The 22,708-nt window shown below is 40.7% G+C and overlaps 1 protein-coding gene across 1 annotated transcript in view; it reads left to right on the forward strand.

Moving 5' to 3' along the window:
* Positions 1–22,708, forward strand: part of CCDC18 (coiled-coil domain containing 18) — a 62,314-nt gene that overhangs the window by 24,123 nt on the left and 15,483 nt on the right. The window contains exons 9-24 of the mRNA XM_018559206.1: positions 1,152–1,425; positions 2,224–2,300; positions 2,383–2,498; positions 3,794–4,014; positions 5,520–5,630; positions 7,414–7,545; positions 8,613–8,747; positions 10,361–10,438; positions 10,543–10,659; positions 12,643–12,810; positions 14,352–14,494; positions 16,268–16,431; positions 17,219–17,420; positions 19,370–19,469; positions 21,707–21,823; positions 22,141–22,284. Of these exons, the coding sequence (XP_018414708.1) occupies positions 1,152–1,425; positions 2,224–2,300; positions 2,383–2,498; positions 3,794–4,014; positions 5,520–5,630; positions 7,414–7,545; positions 8,613–8,747; positions 10,361–10,438; positions 10,543–10,659; positions 12,643–12,810; positions 14,352–14,494; positions 16,268–16,431; positions 17,219–17,420; positions 19,370–19,469; positions 21,707–21,823; positions 22,141–22,284 (2,299 nt within the window). The remainder of the gene's footprint in view (positions 1–1,151; positions 1,426–2,223; positions 2,301–2,382; positions 2,499–3,793; positions 4,015–5,519; positions 5,631–7,413; positions 7,546–8,612; positions 8,748–10,360; positions 10,439–10,542; positions 10,660–12,642; positions 12,811–14,351; positions 14,495–16,267; positions 16,432–17,218; positions 17,421–19,369; positions 19,470–21,706; positions 21,824–22,140; positions 22,285–22,708) is intronic.

The following is a 22,708-nucleotide window of genomic DNA, read 5'->3' on the forward strand; positions in this document are numbered from 1 at the left end:
ACAATCTGCATTGACAGCGTCCGCAGACTGTGTGTGATTTCCCTAGCCTCTGCCAGGGCCTTGGCTGATGTTAGAGCCAGGGAATGGGAATACAGGTTGACACTTTTACCAACACTGCTGGAGGTTAAAAATAAACCCAGAGGGTCTTTTTCTAGGGCAATGAATGTGCAAACAAATGCAGCCTAACATATACTTATGTGATTACATCAACTTGAGATGTTTACCTTTAAAGGGCACTGCATAGTGGCAACTGCTATTGTCCTCCTTTTTTTTTTTTTTTTTTTTTTTTTGTGTAACTTTTCTAGGAGTCTAGCCTCCCCCTAGCGCAGCACTGTCGGTTCCCACACCAAGCAGCCATTCAAAATATGCTGCCTGGTGCAGAGTGTCAGCTTGAGGTGGGGTGGGCTGGGGGCATGATCACGAGGGAGCTCCATCCATACGTGCATTGCTTGCAGTTCCCTCATGTGCCATGTAGAAATGTCTGGACCAGAGGGATGTCACATTCTGGCTCCCGGCACCTCTACAGGGCACACAAGGGAGCTGTATAAGCAATGCACATATGGCTGGAGCTCAGTCACCGCACAGAAGCCCACATTGGACCCCAGGCTGAGGATCCACTCCGGTTCTTAAGAGATAGAGACAGGGTGGATCTTAAAAAAAGAACAAAAATAAAAAAATGTTGGGAGTGTATGTGAGTTTGTGAGATTGTGATTGTGTGTTTCTGTCAGTGTTTTTAAGGGCCCGTTCACACCAGTACAGTGCGCTAATCGCACAGTCACGTGTGATTAACGCACCTTACCACGCAATCGCAATCTGTGCAACCAAGCTTCTCTGCAACCAAGCTTCTCTGCAGCAGCAACAGTACAGCTTGGCCAAGACCACTCCTGATCTGCTGAATTGGACAGTAAAGAAGCAGCAGGACACTGATAAGTTCATTTTATCGCCACTGGCTCGTTCTTGCTGCCCCCCTACCCCCTCACAAACTCTGTGCTGCTGTACAGAGTATTACTGGAGGCTAAAATCAATATACATTTAAACTTTTTTTATTTTAATGATAGCCAGCATTAATTTTGCTTTTTATACCGTTGCCTGGAGTTCAGCTTAAACCTGTTGATAAATTCTGATTTGATTCTGCTTCTCCCATTTGATAGAAGTTTGCTGTCTGAAAAGACTGATGGAGAGGAGAAAGAGAAATGTGCCACAGCAAGTAACACTGAGCTAATTGCACTTCTTACCCAGTGTAATCAGAGGGTTCTACGACTTGAGAGTGAACTTGAAAACAAAGAGAAAGTATTAAAGGAAAATACAAGTCTTCTTCAAGAGAATAAGGAGTTGAAAGAGCATCTTGCAGCACTTGAAGACCTCAGTGAAATGAGACATTCAGGTTCTAAATCTAGCAATGTCGGACCATTATCACAAGCGAAGGTAAGTTGCTCTTGTCGTAACATTAAAATTGGCCATATACATGAGATAGCAGTTGGAACATTCAGATGGCTGTGTGTCCCCGTTGCATGTGGTTATTCCACTAGTTTGCTGCCATGTCACTAGTGGTTCCCTGCCGCTCTGAAAAAAAACACACTAGTGACGTAGTGGCCAGGAGATGGAATTATGGGGGGACGGGGGTTTGACCCAGTCAACTGTAGAATACGGCTCTGTGTGTAGCTCTGCAACAGAGCATATATTTAATTCACTGAAGGCAGCACTACTAAGCATTATTAATGTACTTTTACAGGCGGCTTCATTTTTTTCATGTATATTGTAGCTGTAGATAAAGTCTGTCATCAAAGTATTTTGCAATCTGAAAGAAACTATCACTGATGGTAACTTATTTCCTAGGGACAGGAGGGAACAACGATACGGATAATGGTGGCACCAAAAAAAAGCTTCACTTAATTAGTGAGAAACACAGTAGAGTCTTTTTTAAACTAAATATAGTTAAAGGTTTACTGATACAGAAGGAGTTTAAATCTCACTTCAGAATAGTGGGCAGAGCCACGCAAATCATTCCTTTATGCCGGTGTGGCCAAACTGCAGAGCGTTAAAAATCTATAAAGCTAACGCCACATTGGTGTTGGTTGTTTCTCAAATCGGTTGCATTGCTAACGGAAACTGTGCTGTGTGCAGCTTAAAGTTTCCATCTTGAATCCTTCTACAAAGCACTCTCTTCTCCTTTTTTATCAAATTTTTCTGTTTAAAATTCTTTTATGCTTTTGGAATTGGCAGAATGACCAAACAAATGTGTCAGAAGATGTAAATAAACCCCATTCCAGTGACGGCAGTCTGGTCATCATGGATCTGAGGTAACTGTATAAAACCTTATAAAGAATAATGTATTTACTTTTAATAAACAGAGATTAAACATTTCTTTTACCATACCTTCAGGGCACAGTTGTCACTAAAACAAGCGGAAAATCAAGAACTACGAGCCAAACTTGTGACTGTAAATACCAGCCTCCCGCTGGATGTTGAACCAGTGAAGTTACCCCTACAGCAAATTGGTAATTGTTTTTATCTAGTTACCAAATCCGAGCATATTGTAACTCACTGTGAGCAGTGCTGTCAAGATGAACATAAATTCTGTAATGTGAAGCACTATGTAATTTATTAGAGTGTGTGTGTGTGTGTGTGTGTATCCACACATTTAAATGCATTGCTTACAGTGAGTTTTATAATATAATGTGTCATTGTGTATGTTGTCAGTTTAATGAGAATTGGCTAGTAGGCAGGGCATGAGCTGATCAACTACTAACTTTCTCTTACTAAGTAAGAGAACAAAGGCAGAGATAAGATTATCTTGTGTAGTGATGGGCTCAGGCGTGTTCGCAGCCCCACGTGCCGAGCCCGCCAGGAAGCTGACAGCGCGCAGCGCCAATCACAGGTACTGAGACATGTTCTCGGTCTGCAGCTGCAGAAATCGGGAAATGTCTCAGTGACTGGCGCTGCGCGCTGTCAGCTTCTTGGCGGGCTCGGCACGTGGAGCTGCGAACACGCCCAAGCCCATCACTAATCTTGTGCAGAGGAATGCTAGAATGCAGAGAGTAGATCATCGCAAGCAGAGGAAAATGAGAGAAGGCCAAAAGTAGATCATGTATGGGGGGGGAAGAAAGAGACGGTATAGAGTAGAAGATCACGGAGGAAAGATCATGGGTGGAGGCAAAAACGGGAAGTGAAGGTTGTAAGCGGAGAGTAATAATCACGGCCCAGGGGAAGAGAGAGGAGACAGAGCTGGGTATGATTGTAGACCGTGGATCAAACAGGCCAAGCACTATTTAGAGAAATGCAATTGGTCAGATCTTTTATTTCTCTCATGATGCTCTGCTTCTTTGATGAGCCCCTTTTTTAAATATACTAACTGTCTGGCTGTCATGGTGATTGTTTAGCTTTTTTACTTAGTGCTATGTCTCCATGAATGCTGAGAAGGAGGGTAGTTATTGTTGACAACTTCCTCCTCCCTGCCAATTGCCTCAGTACTGGTTTCTGGTTGGGTTCCCTTTGTCTGAAGGAATAATGCAGGGCCCCCTCTTGAATCCTGGGGTCGGAAAGAGTAAAGACCTCGGCCACCCATGGGATGAGATATATTTTGCAATAAAAAATACTTTTGATTTTGGATTCGCTACCCGTTTGGAGCTAGGCCACATCCCTGGAGCTAATTCCTGCATACCCACAGTTCCCCTGTTCAAAGGAGCTTCCAAATTAATTTTTGTGATGCGGTCACAATTCTAGATAGTGGGTCAAATAATCTCTGTGTTTTATCGATTTTATCTTAACGTTAAAAAAAATCTCTTTTTGACAGAAGCAGAAAAGTACATGCAGTTAGAGACAGATAGAGAACAGTTACTGATCCAGAAGGAGAAACTGGCAGAAAGTTTGAAAGAGCTGCAGAGGAAACTTGGTAAAGCCCAGAATGAAATCGCCAATACGAAGCTTTCGATGGCTCAGAGAACTAGTCAATTTCAACTCATACAGGAAGAGCTGCTGGAGAAAGCATCAAAGTCAACAAAGCTAGAACAGGAAGTGAGTGTTCTGTCTTTGCAAGTTTTTCTGTTTTACAAAGCTGTTGTTGAAGTAGTTTTGTGCATTAAAGGGAAACTGAAATGGTCAGACACCAGTTTTATTTTACCTTTTTTTGTTGGTTTCGTAAGCTTTAAATATGCTTTTTTGCTATACATGTAAAATATCTACCAAATATTTAAAGCAGAACTCCCATTTAAAAAAGAAAAATATTTCCCCCACGGGTCTTCCAGCCTGTCTGGCGACATTATGGACTCTTTCTGTGGCATGCCCATGACAGCTTGGGCTCAGTGGAAGTGGGTTGAATGACGCTGACCATTATTCAAACTGACATCTAGTGCTACCAAAGAGTTAGTGTGGAAGCAACTCTGGAATAAATTTGAGTACTTTAACAAAAGCTTTTTTTTTAAACCTTTTTTATGGCCTTTCTTTGTTTTTGAGTTTTGCTTTAATACAGGTCATACCCATGGCACAGAATTCAGAGAGTATTATAGGTTTTCTGAAGCAGTGAAGCAGCTTATTGCCTTAGACTCTCTTAGTAACTTTGCACAGCCCCCCTTAACTGAGCAGGCAGGAGGTGGAAGTCCACTCTTCTGTCTTCAGTTATGTGTATAAATTTCAGTTTGAACTTTACAAACTACAAGATTTTTTTTTCAAAAGAGCAGCTACAAATGTATAAACCATGTAAAGAGCTCCACTTGCTGGCTAGAAATATATAAATCTGAAATATTCATGTTCAAGATTTCTTATTTAGCTAAAGAAACATAGAAAAACTAATAAAACCACTAAAGATGCCCTTTTTTTACCCTGTCACAGGGTCACTTGTAAACACAACCCAGCCTGTTAAAGAAGAACATGTGCCCTTACCTTTCTAGCAGTCTGAGTCTTCAAATGCTGGTGCTTTGCTGTTTTGCAGCCAATGCAGGTATTCCACACTTCTGGGTGGGCCAAATACCTGCTCCCCCTATGGATACTGTGGCTGGCTCATATGTCCTGTAGTAACATATGAGCCAGGGAGAGGAAATACAGTGTGCAGCAAGGGAGCAGGTAATCGGCTCACTCAGATGTGTAGAATACCTGCAGTGGTTGGGGAGCAGCAAAGCACCAGAGGTTGGAGACACAGTCTGCTGAAAAGGTAAGTAAACATGATTTTCTCTCACTGGCTGGGATGTGTTTACAAATGGCCCTTTGGTGACACTGTCACTTTTAGGCAGGAAGACAACATATCAACACCAATTAATACAGATTTTGGTGTCTAGTTAGCCGAAATATAGCGCAGCATTTTTATATGCAATTTTTTGGGATGGAACACATCAAACCCCAATCTTAGGGTATGCCTCTTTGAAGCACCCGAGGATCTATCTTTGTTTTTTTACAAAATGAAGGGCAACATAAATAGTAAAAAAAATGTCCTGCAATATTTTACTTGCGTTTTGTTTAGAAATTTAAATTTTATATGAAATGTGTGAAAAATAGACTTGTCATTCTTTGCTAAAATATGTCTGCAGATGACAAAGAAATCACAGAAGATTGCGTCTCTGGAAAAACTGATGGAAGAAAGGTCTCGGGCTTACTCAGCTGCTGTAGCTAGGAATTCAGAGCTGGAGGATGAACTGAGGGTAATTCTATTGCAGAATGCATTTAGGCAAAATTGTATCTCTAGGAGAATGTAAGTGATTTAAACATCTAATTAAATAGAAATAAGGGATCAACGACATCGCAGAGGGGTAAGTTAAAGCTCAATTGAAGTCACAGGTATAGATGTTTAGTCAGATAGACATCGTGCTAACGATCTCAATTTCATAGACTTTTCATCATCACTTTCATGTTTCAGGGTTTGAACATTGTGTCAAAATATGACTGCTCAGTCCAATAAGCTATAATAATTGCAAGAACTTGCGCTATTGGAAGTGGGAATAATAAAATATAAATAAAAGTTTAAATAGATAAAAATTATGTAGATAAAAATTATGTGAAATTTAATTGTTCTAGAAGGGTAAGGGAAGCTGCTGAACTAAAGGCACTCAGCCCCTATTAGGATATATTTTCTCAAAACGTACAGCGCTAGCCGTCCTTCAAAGGTGAATACTTTGAAGGACGGCAAGCGCTGTACGTTTTGAGAAAATAAATCAGTCCAATAAGCACCAGAGTTTGGCCTAGGCACTCAGCACTTTAACAGACGTAGTCAGACAACTTTTCTCTTCCTCAGCACTAAAAGTCTATGTGAAGACAGGTGCTGAAGGGTGTGGATTCTACTCATCTGTGCCAACATAAAACACTGGAGTTGGATGGGCAGGAAGCATAGTTCCACTTTTGGAGAGAAAAAAAAAAGTTATTTTAAAGGCATTTTCAAGTAAAAATCAGTTAAATAGCATAACATGCAGGGGTAGAGAACTAGGGAAGAAGGTTTGGGCTGAGCTCATAGGCTGCCTTCACACCTGTGCAAAGCATTGGGGTGCCATTCATATTGATTGGCAATCCCAATGCACTAAGCAACTTACCTGTTTGTATCGCACTACTGTGCATTGTTGTGAACTGGGTTGGCAAAGGTAGCGTAGTGCACTCTTAGGTCTCTTGTGGTGTGCTGGCAGCCCTTTCCCATGAATTGGCTGTTTTAATACAAGACCTTGTAGTGACATTAAACCCTCAGATTTTTTAACATAAAACAATACTGTAATGTGTGCCTTACTGTAATCCCATGGTAGTTTCCCTTCTCTTTGCTGCTTTTCCTTTTTAAATCCGTATCTCTTCTCATGCTGGGCAGAACTTCTTCTGTTTTGCAGCAGACTGCCTTGTCTCTGAAATGGTGTCTGTGTGAAGGTTCACTACCTGAGCCAGCACTACAGGAAGAAGCAGTCAGCTGCAAAGGGAAGTTCTCCCCCAGCATGAGTAGAGATACGGATTTAAACGGATGAGCAGCAAAGAGAAGGGAAACAACCATGGATTACAGTAAGGCACACATTACAGTATTGGTTTATGTTAAAAAATCTGAGGGTTTAATGTCACTTTAATGTATAACATAACATGCATGAGTTACCACACTACATTGGAATGCACAGATGTGAATGGGGCCTTTGGGATTCTTTCTCTGGCAAGTTACAAATCGCTGGGATAATTGCAACACAGACCTTTCATATACTGCAGTTGATTTGATATTTTCTAGCAACAAAATTACCATGTGGAATAGATTATGTAACTGCTTCAAAACCAGTGACATGGGCCTAACAGTATGATACTGTGCTTGTCATGGAATGTGTGTCACAAGTGCAACTTTGTTAAAAACTGGAAACGAGCATCTCAAAAACAGTTATTACACATATATTGGTTGTGGGGCTGCAGTTACTTTAGTTTGTCTTTTAACGTCATCAGAGTTTTACAAGAATTTGTTTTTTCTTTTTTCAGGAATTTAAAGCTCAGATACTTCACTTAGAAGAAAATGTTAGCAAGGAGCATCGAGAAGTTCTCCTGGCATTTGAAAAGTCTAAAACTATGCATCAGGAACAACAGAAGGAACTCTTGAAGCAGATAGAGCATGTAAGTTGAACTATTGATTTATAACCATGGATTATTGGGTAAGTTACCAAGCAGCATGAGGAGAGCAATGGCCGAGGCCAATATTTCCCAGTTTAATTTAATTAGGTGGTCCTTCATAAATGTCAGCCCCGTCATGTAGCTTCACTCATCTTAAGTAGCCCTTGTATGTATTTACTCCCCGAACCCCCTAAATTTGTATTATTATTATTATAACTTTTATTATAAAAAAAAAAACACTTTTAAACATTTTTTACTAGTAGAACTACAACTGTGTTTTTTTGTGTGTGTAATAGTAAACTTACTATAACAGTTTACTGTTGTATCAATCAGAGGTCCCCTTGCTGTATGTGTATTAATGGTTGGGAGCTGCTGCAATTTCTATTTTGCATCTAAATTATAAAAAAAATGCCTAAACTACTAATTTAGTTTTAGATTAAGGATGGTTAGGGGATGTTATCTGCATAGATCCTGCTGCTAGAGTATTCATTTAAGGGGATTTCCAGAAAAACTGCAATTCTGTTTTTATTTATGACATCCTAATTTTGAGTATTCCCCTTCTTCAACATCCAGAAGAGACTTCCACAATTCAAGTATCATTTTAGTAAGCTTTTAGCTTGCTTGCCCTTTTCTTAGATCATTACTTGGGAGTGGAGTGGGACCTGGTAAGAATAACTGTATTTCACCCCTCTTCCTGCCTTTCTCATAAAAATTGTATCAGACCCAACTTTTCACTGCTCGGCCTGCCCAGGACCAATGCAGTGTCTGTTCAGAGATTGTCGCCGTTGAGTCCAGCCATAAAGAATAGTGGCTGTTGAACCTAGTACATGTAAAATGATCTTAGAGAATGCCAAAGCATATAACCACTGCACTAAATTAGATTCATTCACTTTTGAAATTTGCAGGGGGAAGAAGGAAAATTGTAAGTTTTTTTTAGTAAAAGCTCATCTATCCATACAAGCAGACCTAAAGTCTAGATGCATTTATTAATATTGTTTTTTTAAATGTATATAGTTTCATATTTGCCTGATCTATTATTACTTTATATGCTCATATGTTCTATCTTGCAGCTCCAGTGTCAGCAGGAAATGAAGAATCTTCAAATAGCAGAACAAGACTATACCATTAAAATGTTACAAGAAGACTCTGCATCAAAGCAGCAGCAGATACAATCTCTGGATAGCCTACTTGTAGAAGCCAGAAAGGTATTCTGTTGTTCACACTATTATCTTGACTTCAAATATAAATAACACAATTCAAACTGATTAAAGGTATATTCCAAGCAAACTTGAACATTTAGCAAGAACTACCGTATTTGCCGGCGTATAAGACGACCCCCTACTTTTTGTGTTAAAATATAGGTTTTGGGCTATACTCGAAAATACCCAAAATAATGTTTAAATGTACCCACTAACCTCCATGGTGGTATTCCGAGTGGCTCGGGGTTAATTTTCAGTACCATAAGTGGTAACCCCGAGCCACACTCGGGATTACAGTCTCTTACCTTGTCCACGATCCCCGCAGCGTCCTCCATCTTCCGGGTTCCGCCCTTCAGCTACATACAGTATACCGCGCTGAGCCAATCACGGCAGGCTTTGCATTCATTAATACAGGCTTTGTATTAATGAATACAAAGCCTGCCGTGATTGGCTCAGCGTGTTATACTGTATGTAGCCGAAGCTACATACAGTATACCCGACGTATAACACGACCCCCGATCTTCGGGCAGTGTTTTTGGGTCTAAAAACCCGTCTTATACGCCGGCATATACGGTACATGCAAGTGGAGTTTGCCTACATGACCTGACTTTTATTTGGCTTTATGAGTACAGCTGGTCAGCTTTTTGTGTAAAATCCTCACACAGACAAATCAGAAATAAAGTATATGCCCCGGATTCATCTATTTGCTGCCAAAAGTTTTACGCTGGCCATACACTATGCAAATTTTGGCTGGTTCTTCATGAACTACCTACAATTCGCCAACTTTCCTGCTGGCATCCCTCGATCAGCTGAATAAAGGAGCCTGTTGGAAATCTTCAAACCATTCTTGTATTCTGACAGGAACTGGTGGCAACTGTCAGAATACAAAGGATACAACGGGTGATTCATCCATCAACGCTCATGTGTGTTGATGGATATATAAGTTCTATTCTATTTGGTAAGCCCGCGTGCTAAACTATAAAAATAGAAAAGTTTATGGCCAGCCTTAAAGTTATGCAATTCTGAGATAGGGAGGGTATACGGTACAAGATAACTACAGGTGGCTTCAGTCCCAGCTGAAACCTTTTTAATTTGGCTTTTTAGCTTTAAGATCATATAAAAATCACCTTGAAGTGAATTGGGTGCTTTTTTAATCAGGAGCGTTTCCTAATTCTGTAGATCCTTTTTCTTCTGACTTTGCATTTCGGTATAATATCACAACTGAAAAATAGTATATGGGGTAACGCTAACTGCAATTGCCAAGGGTGGTGAGCTTTTATTCAGTAGTAAAACATGCATCTTGTGAGAAGGGTATCCTTAAGATAGCAGATTATTCTAGCTGGGAAATCATCCTGCTCTGACTGGAGCAAAGCCCTGCCCCAGAAAATAAAACTGGCTACAGACTAGTAATTTACATTCAAAAGTTCATACGAAAAATCTTGTCAGAACATGTGATAATGCCATCAGAGATTTCACGAATGTAGGTTGAAATTACATTTGGTTTTAACAACATTCGATTTTAGAATGAAACCACAGTTTAAACCGCACCCCCATTTAGCAGTTTATTTGGGGTGCTTTGTCTGCTATTATTTCTAACAAAAATATCCTTTTTCATAAAGGAACTGGATCATCGAACAAAAAACACCACCGATGCAGTTAAGGTGTTTGAGAACCAAGTGAAGGAGGAAACGTTAAAGGTGGGCCATTGGGCAGAGTGACATGCTTATATTATTTCCCAATTTGTCCCTTTTGTGTCTACACTTTTAAGGAATGTGTATGTTTGGGTGTTTTCAACTTGTAGGTGAAACAGCTTGAGTCGGCCCTGGCTATATGTAAAGAAGAGCTGAGTATTTATTTACAGCAGCTAGAAGGAAACAGAGAAGATTTTGAAGATCAGATAAAGAAAAAATCAGAGGAGGTAAATTATATCAGAGTAAAAAGTATAAAGGCTGAATTCCAGGCAAACCACTAAATACACATTAAACATGTTAAAGTATTAAACTTGGAACTGCGTGATCTGCCAAATGATTTGTAATTCTGTCCAGCCACTTTTTTTCAATTCATACACCTCTGCCAGACTGCAAAGATAAGGTGACAAAACGTTCTCTTGTCAGAATGTCACTTCCATGCTTGCAGCCTATTAAATGGGCAATAAAGGAGCAGCAGCCTGCCAACAAGTCCCTTAACAGCAAACTAAAGCCAAACCTATTTTTTTGCCTTTAGTTCTCATTTGGGTCACAGGAGTACATTTTACTAATGTACTCCCGTGACCCAAACTCCGCATATAGTGGGCTACTGCCTGCTCTATACTGACAGCGCACAGCTGCGCTGCAGTTGGGAAGTATTCCGACAATATTGTCAGGATCCACTTTGCCACATGATTGACAGCTGGCTCTGCCTCTCAGAGCCAAGCTATGCCTGCCCCCTCCCCTGTCTGTCCCTCCAATGATAGCTGGAGGAACGGAGAGGGGAGGGGTGAATCGCTGCAGAGAGCCATGACTGTCACTGCTCTCTGCATGGAGAAGACCATGGGCTTATCAGCAGTTTGTGATTGCTCAGCTCTCGATCTATAGAGCCAGCCTGTGACAGCTGCAGTGTAACACAATAACTCTGAGCGTTGGAAAGAGTTCATTTCAGTCTCCCAATACTTCCCCTTTAACTCCGCTCACTCTGTGCTCTTCTCCTGTCTGTATGTTCCCTGTAAGCATAAGTGTGTGCAACAGAGCTTTACTGGCTCCTAGTATTTCCCCTCCTTTTCATAGTAAGAACGCTTTGTAAAAAGGACTGGTTGGAGGACAATATTGAGATTCAGTCAGCTTATACTAACTGGATGTAAAAATACATTTTAGGTTTTGTTGTTGTTGTTTTAACATATTCACAACTACACTAAATTGTGTGTGTGTGTGTTTTTATATTTTTATATCTGTCTGGAGTTTAGCTTTAAATATACTATTATTGTCATGTGATAAAGGAAACATTTTCTTTTTTCCCATTGCAAACCATCAGATTCCTGGATACAGTCAGACCAGGACTATAAAAATTATATCTTGGAAAAGGTTGCTATGGGCAACTAGAAAACGTTTTTTCTTACAAACATGTTTTATTGACAAGACCCTTTGGTATTTATTTTTGTGAACTATCACTTTCCCTATGGTATGGACATGGTCAGTCATTGGATATGCAGATAACAGTAGAATTGTTTGAACAAACAGTTGTCATTTTACAGAGATGGCAAAGGAATCTAATGTTTTTTTTAATCTATTTTAGAAAAATAAAACAGCTATTTCTAATCATGTAAACTCAAAGAAAATGTAAACTAAAACTGACCAAAAACCATTCTAGTTTTCCAGACTGTGGTATGGATTTCCAGAAGAAAACGGCCATTGTCCAAATGTTATAACTGTAAAATTTGGTCAAGTCTTACCCTCTGTTTGTACAGTCTATGCCCAGTTTCCTTTAGATGTATATATGTATGTGGTCCTTGCACTACGTAGCTGTTTGTACATTATCTTTTAAATTTACCATCAGACTGCAAAGTGTGGCTAAATTAAGGGGTAAGTTAAACTTGACTCAACAAGGGCGATGTCACATTAGCGATTCTGTCGCAGGAGGCAACTGACCAGCCACAGGATTGCCGTGTAGAGCAAATACTCTCCACGTAGTTGACTGAAATGCTGCTGAGCAACACATGGGACCAGATGACAATTTACTGTTTTGGGTAGCGAACCCATTGCTGGTGAGTTGTTGCCAGCGTCAGGATTGCTAGTGTGACGTGGCCCCAAATGAGGTAGTTTACAAACATTTGCCATTAACGGTCCTTTTGTATTGAACTTGTGAATGGTCAGGCACTTGTATACAATGTACTGTCATTAAATATCTTTATTCCTGGATGTTCTACAAGGTTCAGTGTTTGAGAAAGGAAATGAAGTTAAAGACCCAAAGTCTTCAAGAAACCAGTGAAGAAAATGTACGGTTGCAGCAGACACTTCAACAGCAGCAGCAGATGCTACAGCAGGAAACTGCTCGAATCGGAGACCTTGAGGACACCCAGGCACAGCTAGAGCAACAGGTGCATATCTCACTAAGTTACTCTCACCAAATCACTTTCCTTGTTTCATTCCAATACTTGTACATTTTATGTAAATCAAAAGGTGTCAGACATGTAAATACACTGTGATTAATATTAAAAAAAAGAATTAGGTAATTATTTATAATAGAGCTGCAGCTAACGATTTATTTCAAAATCGATTAGTTAGCCGATTATTAAGTTCGATTAATCAGATAAAAAATAAAATACATTTTAAAAAATGGCTCCAGTGATGGACTACTAGTTTGTATTGAGTGTAGTCCATCACAGGAGCAAGCTTGGAGCAGTGGACGTAAAAAAGAAAACAAAAGTGTGGTGTGCAATATAGTGAAATGAAAAGTGTAAAGTTATACAGCAATGAATGCAGAATGGCACCGGCTATAGATGACTACAAAACCCAGCAATACATTATACAGCACAATGAAGAATACCACCAGCTATAGAGGCATACAACAAATCCCAGCAATAGTACATTATAGCTAGTGGTATTCTGCATTGCGCTGTCTAATGTACTAATCCTGGGTTTTGTAGTCCTCTATAGCTAGTGATATTCGGCATTGCACTACTGTATAATGCATTCCTGGGATTTGTTGTACTCCTCTATAGCTGGTGGTATTCTGCATTGCGCTGTATAATGCATTATTGCTGGGATATGTAGTCCTCTATACAGCATAGTTGTAAGGTTTTCCAGTGTATCACTGAGCGCTGAAGTCATCCGCTGGGAGAAATGTCACTTCTGCTTGCAAAGACCCACATAGAGTTTCGATCTCTGATTGGTTCCTCCGGCCCGCCTACAGAAACCTTGATACCCAGCTGGTAGCAGGTGCATGTCAGCTGTCCGGGTTTCATGAGTATCTAAAGCCTTGCCTCTTACCCTAAGCCTATATGCTGCCTTACCATCGTCCAGTTACAACAAGTCTGATTCTAGACATGGGGAGGACAGTCCTGCTTTACTGGGTTGCCCCTAGCTCACATTCTACTAAAGATTGGGTGTCTGTTAGCAGTGCTTCTACTGCCGGTGCCTGCAGCCTAGAATCATGTTATCCTCTGCTCTTATAGTCTGTTCCGTCCACAGAGTCCCATCTGGCTTTGATGAGTGTGGCTGGGCCCTCTCCCCTCTTGTCTGAAGTTTTCACTTGGTTTTGTACATCCCACAGGTTAAAGACTTCCTGTGTCCCTCAATGGCCAAGAAAGAAAATAGAATTGTTTTACTTGCCAAAAAAAAAATCATTTTTTGGAGTCCATTGAAGGACTAGGTCTAGGCCTAGGACCTAGGTCACACCCCTCTGTGTTAATGAACATGCTCTTGGTATTGCTTTGCTAGACAACTGAGGCATTCTGGTAATGGGAGGGGTTTTCCTGCGCTGGTCTACAGTTTTTCTGTTTTCTGTGCTCCTCAAAGGACTCCAAGGAAAGGATTTTAAAATGAGTACAAAAATCTTATTATTGTTTGAAATAATCAGGACATCAAGTTTTTAGAATCTGTTTCTCTACTATATATGATCATTTCACTTTTAATGTAGATTTCCAAGTTGGGATTTGAACTGGAGAAGCAGAGATCATCGTACCATGGAGAAATGAAAACCGCAGTAGAGAAACTGCAAGCAGCCAATAAAGAAATAGTACTGAAAACCCATCATGTTCATCAGTTGAGCAAAAACATGGAGTAAGAAAACATCACAAACATTTTTTAAACATGTATATTTACTGTAATGTGTTTCAGTTTACATATGTATACATTATTTGCTGCAGAAATAGGTAATTTTGATATGTGGCCATGTATTAGTTAGAGTTATTCTTTAAAATCTAATGCCAAGAACCAAAACATGAGCTGGTTCTCAGTTTAATATGAAGGACAATCAAAAACATCACAGAATGATATAAATATTCCAGCATAAACCTCTTAGACTTGTATGAATGCATACCACAGTGCTTCAAATCCAGCATACCATTTAAACACTAACTTAATTTTTATCTCAGTGTCACAAGGACATGTGGATCTTCCTTAGGCCTCCTTCACACGAGAAACGGCCGGCGCGTACAACTCCGTGCAGCGTGCACGGCCGTATCGGCAACTCCCGGGAAGGACAGGTGCTTAGTGTTGTTAGTACGCAGCCCCTGTCTTTCTCTATGGAACTACGCGGCCATACGCTGACCCTAGTGCAGGTCCGTACGGGTGCGGATGTCCAGGCTCGGACGCAGACAGGATCCATCCTGTCAGCGTACGAGTACAGACACCCGCACTGACGCATAGGGCAGCGTACGGCCCTGTAGTCCCATAGAGAAAGACAAGGGCTGCATAATAATTACACGCAGCATCTGTCCTTCCCGGGAGCTGTCCGATACGGCCGTGCACGGAGCTGTATATGCCGGCCGTTTCTCGTGTGAATGAGGCCTAAGAATGTTTGACGAAAAAAGTTACACTAGGCCAAATGTTTGATTGGAAATGGTCAGTCGAATTTCCAGATTTTGGGTACCCGTCACAACTTTAACAGGAAAACAATTCTGCTCTGTCCTCAACATTTGGAGTACACATTACCTTACTTCTTAAAGAGGAGGCAGAGGTAACAAGTCGCTTAAAGTAAATCTATGAACTATGTGAAAACACACCCAATATAATCTTTTGCCACTTTAAAGTGAACCTTCCATGGTAAACAGAAGGTCTGCTTTTTTGCCGGCCCCCCTGCCATCTAATACAAATGCCTTTTAATAAGCCATTTGAAAACAATTTGCTTCCCTCATGTCTACATTTATCAAATCAAAAGAAAACAAATAAGAGAAGTTTAAGAAAATGATCTGTTGTTGCCAAATAAAATAAATCTTCAGCAGCCATTCTTGAGAGCTCTTAGTTCTTGCTTGTTGGTCTTCCTGCGACTAGTACAAGAAGACATTGGTGCCCTCAGTGACGACTGTATTGGTCAGACTAGTGGGCCTCGACTGACTGCTCTCCTTGAGTGACATGCGTTTTCTAAAATTGGCTTTATGTTATTAGTACCAACCACTGGCTGTCATCGTAATTGTACTGTCACAATACTTTTTTTTGCATCTGCATTTTGAGAATACGAGAGAATCCTGCGTAGATGGTATTGTTAATTTCGACCATAGTATCACTGATGGCAAACAGTTTTTGCCACCGAGTGGGGTAGATATATCGATAGTTTGGTGCTTCTTGAGTGTAGTAGGAATCCTGTTAGAATACATGTACACAATAATCTGCTAAGCAAGCAATGCACCATCTTTATCAGGAAATGGCCATTATATACCACCTGCTCCAGGTGGTCACAGGTTGCCTCCATCAGCTGGTCCTTACCTTTGTACATAATTCCTGTGTTAAATGGTACCAGGGCTCCCAAATGGGCTCTGTATATTGCAGGGCAATTTTATTATTACACAGTGTTGTTAGAATGTATAATATACAATCATTTCTCTTGTATTGTAGGCAGGTAAAGCGTGAACTGGACAATTGCAAAGACAAGTTGAAGCACACTGAAGAGCAGCTGTTGTCAGTCACTGCTGATGGGGAGTCTAAGAACAACAGACTGAATCAGATGGATTTGATTTTACAGAAAACAGAGACTGAACTTACTGACAAAGCACAGCTTGGTAAGAGATTAGAGTGATTGCTGTATTTAAAGGCCAGTGATTATTGTAACATGTATACATTTTTTTACTATTCAAAGATTTCAATCCTATTAAAATAGACTTGTTTTATAGGAAGTATATGCATGCGAAGTAATGTGTTGTGTAACATTTACAGGCATTTAGGGGAAGTAACATCCTTGTTAGGGCATCATTCAGGATTAGCAATACTTCCTAGACTGAGATGCTAGTTTCGAGATGACGCATCCATTTAAATGCTGAAGCCTGTGCAGTTACAATAATCACTTAGCTGTGTTCAGACCTGCTGCAGCCTCTCTCCTTGTTGCTTGCTACAAATTTTCAATGTTGCAGTCAGAATACGGGGGAGAAGGGACTCAGAAAATGTCTGGCTGCTTAAGGCTTTAATGATAAAAGGTGGTGCTTAAAATGCTATTATGGTATACATTTGACATGTTAGGAATATATTTTATTTATGCAAACTAGTTCAGTCCATTTTAAATTCCGGTTCAGGCTGTGTAATACATTTTCTTACCGTGCCATGTAATTATTATGGTGGTAATGGACATTAGAATCTCATTGTACAATGCCCTTTAGGTTTAACAAAACACGTTTAAGGCAGGAACCTACCTGAGTAGTTCAATTTACAGTATATTGTTAACAGCATGTGGACACCTCCAAAATTAATTTTAATTATCCATTCAGATAGTACTTTGCAGTAAACAGTTATTAATCAATCTATCAGTTATTCTTCTGATATTTGGGACATCATTAAAATCCTTTCTTGTTTTAGTTGCTTTGTTACAAGAAAGAGTAACTAGAGCTGAGATGGATCTCAAGAGCAAAGAAGACATGGAAATGGAGCTTCAGCATGTGAAGAAGCAGTTGCAGGACAATCTCGAACATGTTGAAGAGCTTCAAGAGGCACTCACAAAGACCCACTTATTAGTGGAAGAAAAAGACGTCATAATACAAGCCCTTACAGAGGACTTAAGGTAAGCGAACACTGAAATTATTATTTATTTGGGGTGTTATCTGTAGAAAGGTCATCTTGCCTATTTCTAGTGGTCCAATGATTCTTCTATCCTATTTTAGAAAGTGATCAAGAATCATATTTTCTGCAGAAAATCTCCTAATATTAAACACAAAAGGATTTTATCTTTGAGGCAGACAGAAGCAAAGACCCATGAGCTGTGGACCAGTCCTGCCATCATGTTTTGACTGTTAAAGTTCTATTCACATTGATGCAGAATATAATAGTTAGCCATAAAGACATTAAGTCTCTCTGAGTAAAAAGGAGAGGCTGTCTAAATAGGCAGAGCCAGCTGTCACTCACACGGCTGGCCGGATCCAGACATAATTGTCGGGATGCGCTTCAGCTGCGGTGTCTCAGTATACCGCAAGCTGTAGCTCGCGGTATACTGCGTCGTCGCTTAGGGTGACGGGAGGACGACGCTAGTTTGTGTCCTCCCGTTACCCTAAGGAGAACTATGGGGAAAAGCCTTAACCCCATAGTTCTCCTTTTAAGATTAATTTTGCCCAGTGGAAAATGTATTTTTGTTATAGAAACCAGAACTATAGAAACACTCTAAATGTCCGACCAGAAAAGTCTGTGAAACATAGGAACAGATTCTTTCATGTACCTGTCTGCATTGGAGTATGGTGGCAACCGGAATCTAGTTGCTATAGGCAATTCAAATGTATCAGAAAAGTAGATTGTTTATTAACAGTTGCTGATGCCACATCACCCCGCTTCAGGTTATAGACAACAGTGTTTTCTTTTTGTATTATTCTTACTATTAAAAAGAACGTTACTGCTTTTGGGCTCAAAATGCATTAAAAATGAATTTGTTTGTCTTTAAAATTTAAAAATCTAAGTCCATTCCAAGGGCAGAATATGGCTGCTATTATCTTTATTACCCCCAAAAAAGCCTCTTTTTATAATCTCCTAATATATTTTCATTTTATTCCTGTGACCTGGCTTCACAGCTGCCAACTGCCATTCCACTGTCTGTTCAGACTGCCTCAGCAACAAGTGAGATACATCATCAGACAAAATAGAAAGTAACTGGAATATATCACTGGAATGACGATACCCACAGAGTATAGGGCAAATACCCACATCAAAGCACCCATTGCTGAGAAAGGGGAGTAACCACGCAGGGCTGATACCCCATAACCCCGACAAGACGGGTACATTAGGCAATCAATGAGCCAAGAAGCTAATTAGCAGTGCAACATTAACGCTGCATAGCTCCTAAACGGGCAAAGCATAATACCTTCTCAAATGAAAGGAAAGAGATAAATCTTTGGACAGGGGAATGGCATTTGTTGGAGCCGAGCCATGAAGTCAGGGCCCAGTAACAAAGCACAACTATATCAGGCAGGTGCGCAAACATTTTTATCTCATTAAGGGCCTATGCCATGATTTATTTTGCTTCAAATGGGTTTTGCATTCTCATATAGGACTATGGGAATGCAAAACCAGCTTGAAGCAGGTAAAATACAGGTCAGGAGTAAGTCAACTGCAGGTCAAATGCAAATTTCAATGTATTCTGAATGACCTCAAAAGCATGTCAAACTGATGCCATTGACAGGTTCCATAGTTCATTGACATAGGCCCTTATAAAGGCAATATGAGGCATCTTGCAGTTTTTGCTATTAGATGTTTACTTTTAAAAGTTTAAAAAGAGTGCAGATTCACTCTAGAGTTTGTTCTCAAGGACACTTCAGTGTCTGTTACAGTACAACATCCCTTGTCTATTTTTCAAAGAATAACAGAATAATGCTTTTAGAAGGGAACAATGCAGAAAGCTAAAGATAATGACATTATTGTGCCATGACTTACAGACACAATAAAAGAAAAATCTGCATTAAAGAGACTTTTTAATGGTTGAAAACCTTCCATATGCGTTAACATTATGTTTTGTAATATAAAATGAAGGACATGTAAGAATGAATTGGATGAGAGAGACCATGAGTTTCTGGATATGGACCAGGCCCTGAAAGACAGGAACTGGGAGCTGAAGCAGAGGGCAGCCCAGGTAAGTCTGCCATCTTTTAACACTGTGTGAACTGACACTAATCTGTTACTCTGCACTAATATAGTCCAGTATTCTAAAGCCCAAATAAACTTTCAGTTTAAACCCGCTAAATACATTTCAGGTGTGTCAAAACAAAAGGTGCTCAATGTCTTCCAGTTTTTGTTTCTAAAGCGGCTACAGACTGAGTAGAAAATCCTGTCCCCTGCCAGCAACGGCACATCAGGACATTTGTTCTCTGTGTGAAAGTAGTGGTCTCTCTGCAGAGGTCCAACACACTCTCTGCTGAGTCAGACCCATAATTCTGCATTCAGCAAAGCTCAGTCTCTCGAGACAGACCACTACTTCCCCACAGATAACAAGGGTACCTCTCTGCAGCATGCTGGTTGGCTTTTCTACTCCGGCAGCTTTCTAATGAAAATGAACTGCAAGACTTTAAACATATATTGTTTTGATGCACCCTAAAGAAGATGCTTGCTCCCTCCAGACATGATGAGTTACAGGACCTTAGACCGTTGCAGAGGAGGGGGAGAGAGGTTGGAAGGACCAGTGTAACAAGAAGCCGGCTCAGAGCTTCAAATGAGTATAACTTTTTTTTTTACCTAGACACAAACGAGCACTTAACCCTTGCAGTGTGGGGGTAGCCCCACTGCAAAGGTTAATACAAAAAAATCCTGGCGTTCTTTAAATTTATTTAGCTGATTGCAATTTTTTAGCTGTTCAGCTGGGCTTTAAGGTCTCCTTAAACTGGCTGCAGAGGACTGTACGCTGTCGAGAAGGTGCGTATTTCTGCGCCCAGGTGTTTGCGTCCAGCCGCGCAAATTGTTTGTGTCCATGGCCGCTCATCTGTCCCTGTACACATGCAACAGCTCAGAAATGTAGAGAGTGGTGTGTCTCAACCTGTAATTGAGTTGTACCGGCTGCTGGCCGTGGCTGAACACAAACACCTGTGACTCCCGGGTGCAGAAATCCGCGCCGCCCTGGCAGTGTACGGCATTGTGCAGCCAAGTGCATGAGGCCTAACTCTTCGCAAAGAAAAGAGCAAGAGACGATACAAATGACCAACAACTAGGACAGAGCACAAACATATTCTTAAGTAGTAAAAACTCTATAAAATTGGCAGTTGATATTTGTTAAAAGGGATTTGTTAAAAGGGACCCTTCTCAGATTTTGTCCAGCTCCAACTGTTTCTAAAATGATAGCCCAGTTTCCACTCTTCCATTAAACAACTCTTTAAGAATCCTAAATCCTCTTCCTTTCTGACAAGCAAAGCTCTGACACTTGCAGGTAGTGTTGGAGCTTGCAGCCAAGTCCTGCTCACACAAATTCCTATTTGCTCGCTACTCTGATTGGCTAACTCACTGCCCAGAAGAAGTGAGCAGGAGATAGCTAGGGGCAGCAAGATTCGACACTATGAGAAGGCACAGACACTTTGCGTATCAGAATGGCCCGGCGTTTAGTTGGAAAAACAGGGAGTGGCAAATCTGTGTGTATAGACATAACAGATTGGGCTTTAAGGAAAACCCAAACTGAGAGAAACCCATTCTAGGAAAACCATTTTTTCAGCATGAAAGCAAGACAGATAGCATTCTGAGGAGTGCTCAACAGTAGTAGCCTTTACACTTTCTCATTACCGGTACTCTTTTTACCTGAAAAGTGACAGTAAACGAGGGGTGGGTAACTCTGGCCCTCCGGCTGTTGTGTTGTTATAAGTCCCATGAGGCATTGCAAGACTGACCATTACAAGCATGACTCCCAGAGGCGTGTTGGGATTTGGAGTTGCCCACCACTACAGTAAACTCTTCTTAGTAATGGGAAATTGCAAGAGGGGAGTGATTACCCCCTATTACATCAGTTGGGTGTCCACAGAAGCAGAATGATCTTTAAAGCCCAATTCTACTTGATCGAAAAAAAAAATCAATTGCCCACAGCCTACCCCCCTGAAGAATCACCACTGAGGTTCAGTACTGCTGTACTGAACGTCACTTACACATCGTTACCTGAATCCTCCGCCAGATTCCTTCTGCAATCCATTCTGTCTGCAACCAGTGGACATCTGGAGGACAGTACACATATGTAGGATTTCAGTGGCCCTTACTACTCTTGTACTTGTAGGGATCACAGTAAGCCTCCCCTTACATGTCAGTAGTGAGCCTAGCTGCTTTCTGGGGGGGGGGGCTAACCTATAGATATAATGTTATTTAGGAATCTCACTTTGTTACATTTCTCATTTGCTGTAGCTAACCCAACTGGACTCCACCATTCGGCAACACAAAGAAGAACTGGAACAGAAAATTATTAAACTGGAAACTGCACTAATGAAATCTGAACAGGAAACAAAAGGTCACATGTCACAGGTTAGCAGTTTCTACACTACACCTACTTTCACCTTGAGGCCCAATTTTTGCTTGCAGCACTGCAATCAGCAGTGAATTTTGCTATTGGCGATCTGTAGCTCTGACTCCGTGAGGGGGTGTCAGACCACTTTAGAGTGAGTGCTGCTCTGACATGGAGCACAATGGTCTTTCTCTGCAGGATACTCCCGAACATACGTGTTTTCTGCTGGGATCACTTTACCCTAACCACACATGCATACATAAAGTCAGCCATTTAGAATAGGACGCACAGCATTCACAGAAAACCAGTTGTTCCATGTATCCATGATCTTTCCCAGATTTCATCCCTGCAAGAAAAACTCCAGGAAATGAGGGAGCAACTTCGAGAAAAAGACTTTGACCTGCTTCAGAAAGATCAGTTTGTAAATCAGCTACATAAAGAATCTGAGAAAAAGCAGCTAGCAATAACTGAAATGGAACAGGTAAGTGATGTTTATTAGTTTTGCACCCCAATAATATCATTTTAGTAGAAAGGCTAACGCTGGCTGTACACGACTGACATTTCGGTAGTCATGCAGAGACAAATTAATGCAGCTCTGTAATCATTTATACATCATTAAATGTATTGGACGTTCCTGAATTTTCCCTGATTTTCACTTTTTGCACTCCCGCTGTCACCGTCGGCTGATTCTCATGTAAGGGTCCTGAGCGGGCCCCCCAGGCTGCCCGGGCCCCTTACATGAGTATCAGCCGTACCCCCCCTGATGGCAGCCCTGTCACTGTATAACAGAGATGCATTGTGAGATGAACAGAAGAAGGAACCAATGATTCATGATTAGCTAATTTTCTCTCTGTTTTTGGGTGCAGTTCTGCTTTAAAAAAAAAAAAAAAGCCAGTGATAAAAAG

The sequence above is a fragment of the Nanorana parkeri genome, unplaced genomic scaffold (assembly GCF_000935625.1).
Source record: "Nanorana parkeri isolate BGI_ZX_2015 unplaced genomic scaffold, ASM93562v1 scaffold382, whole genome shotgun sequence".
NCBI lineage: Eukaryota > Metazoa > Chordata > Amphibia > Anura > Dicroglossidae > Nanorana > Nanorana parkeri.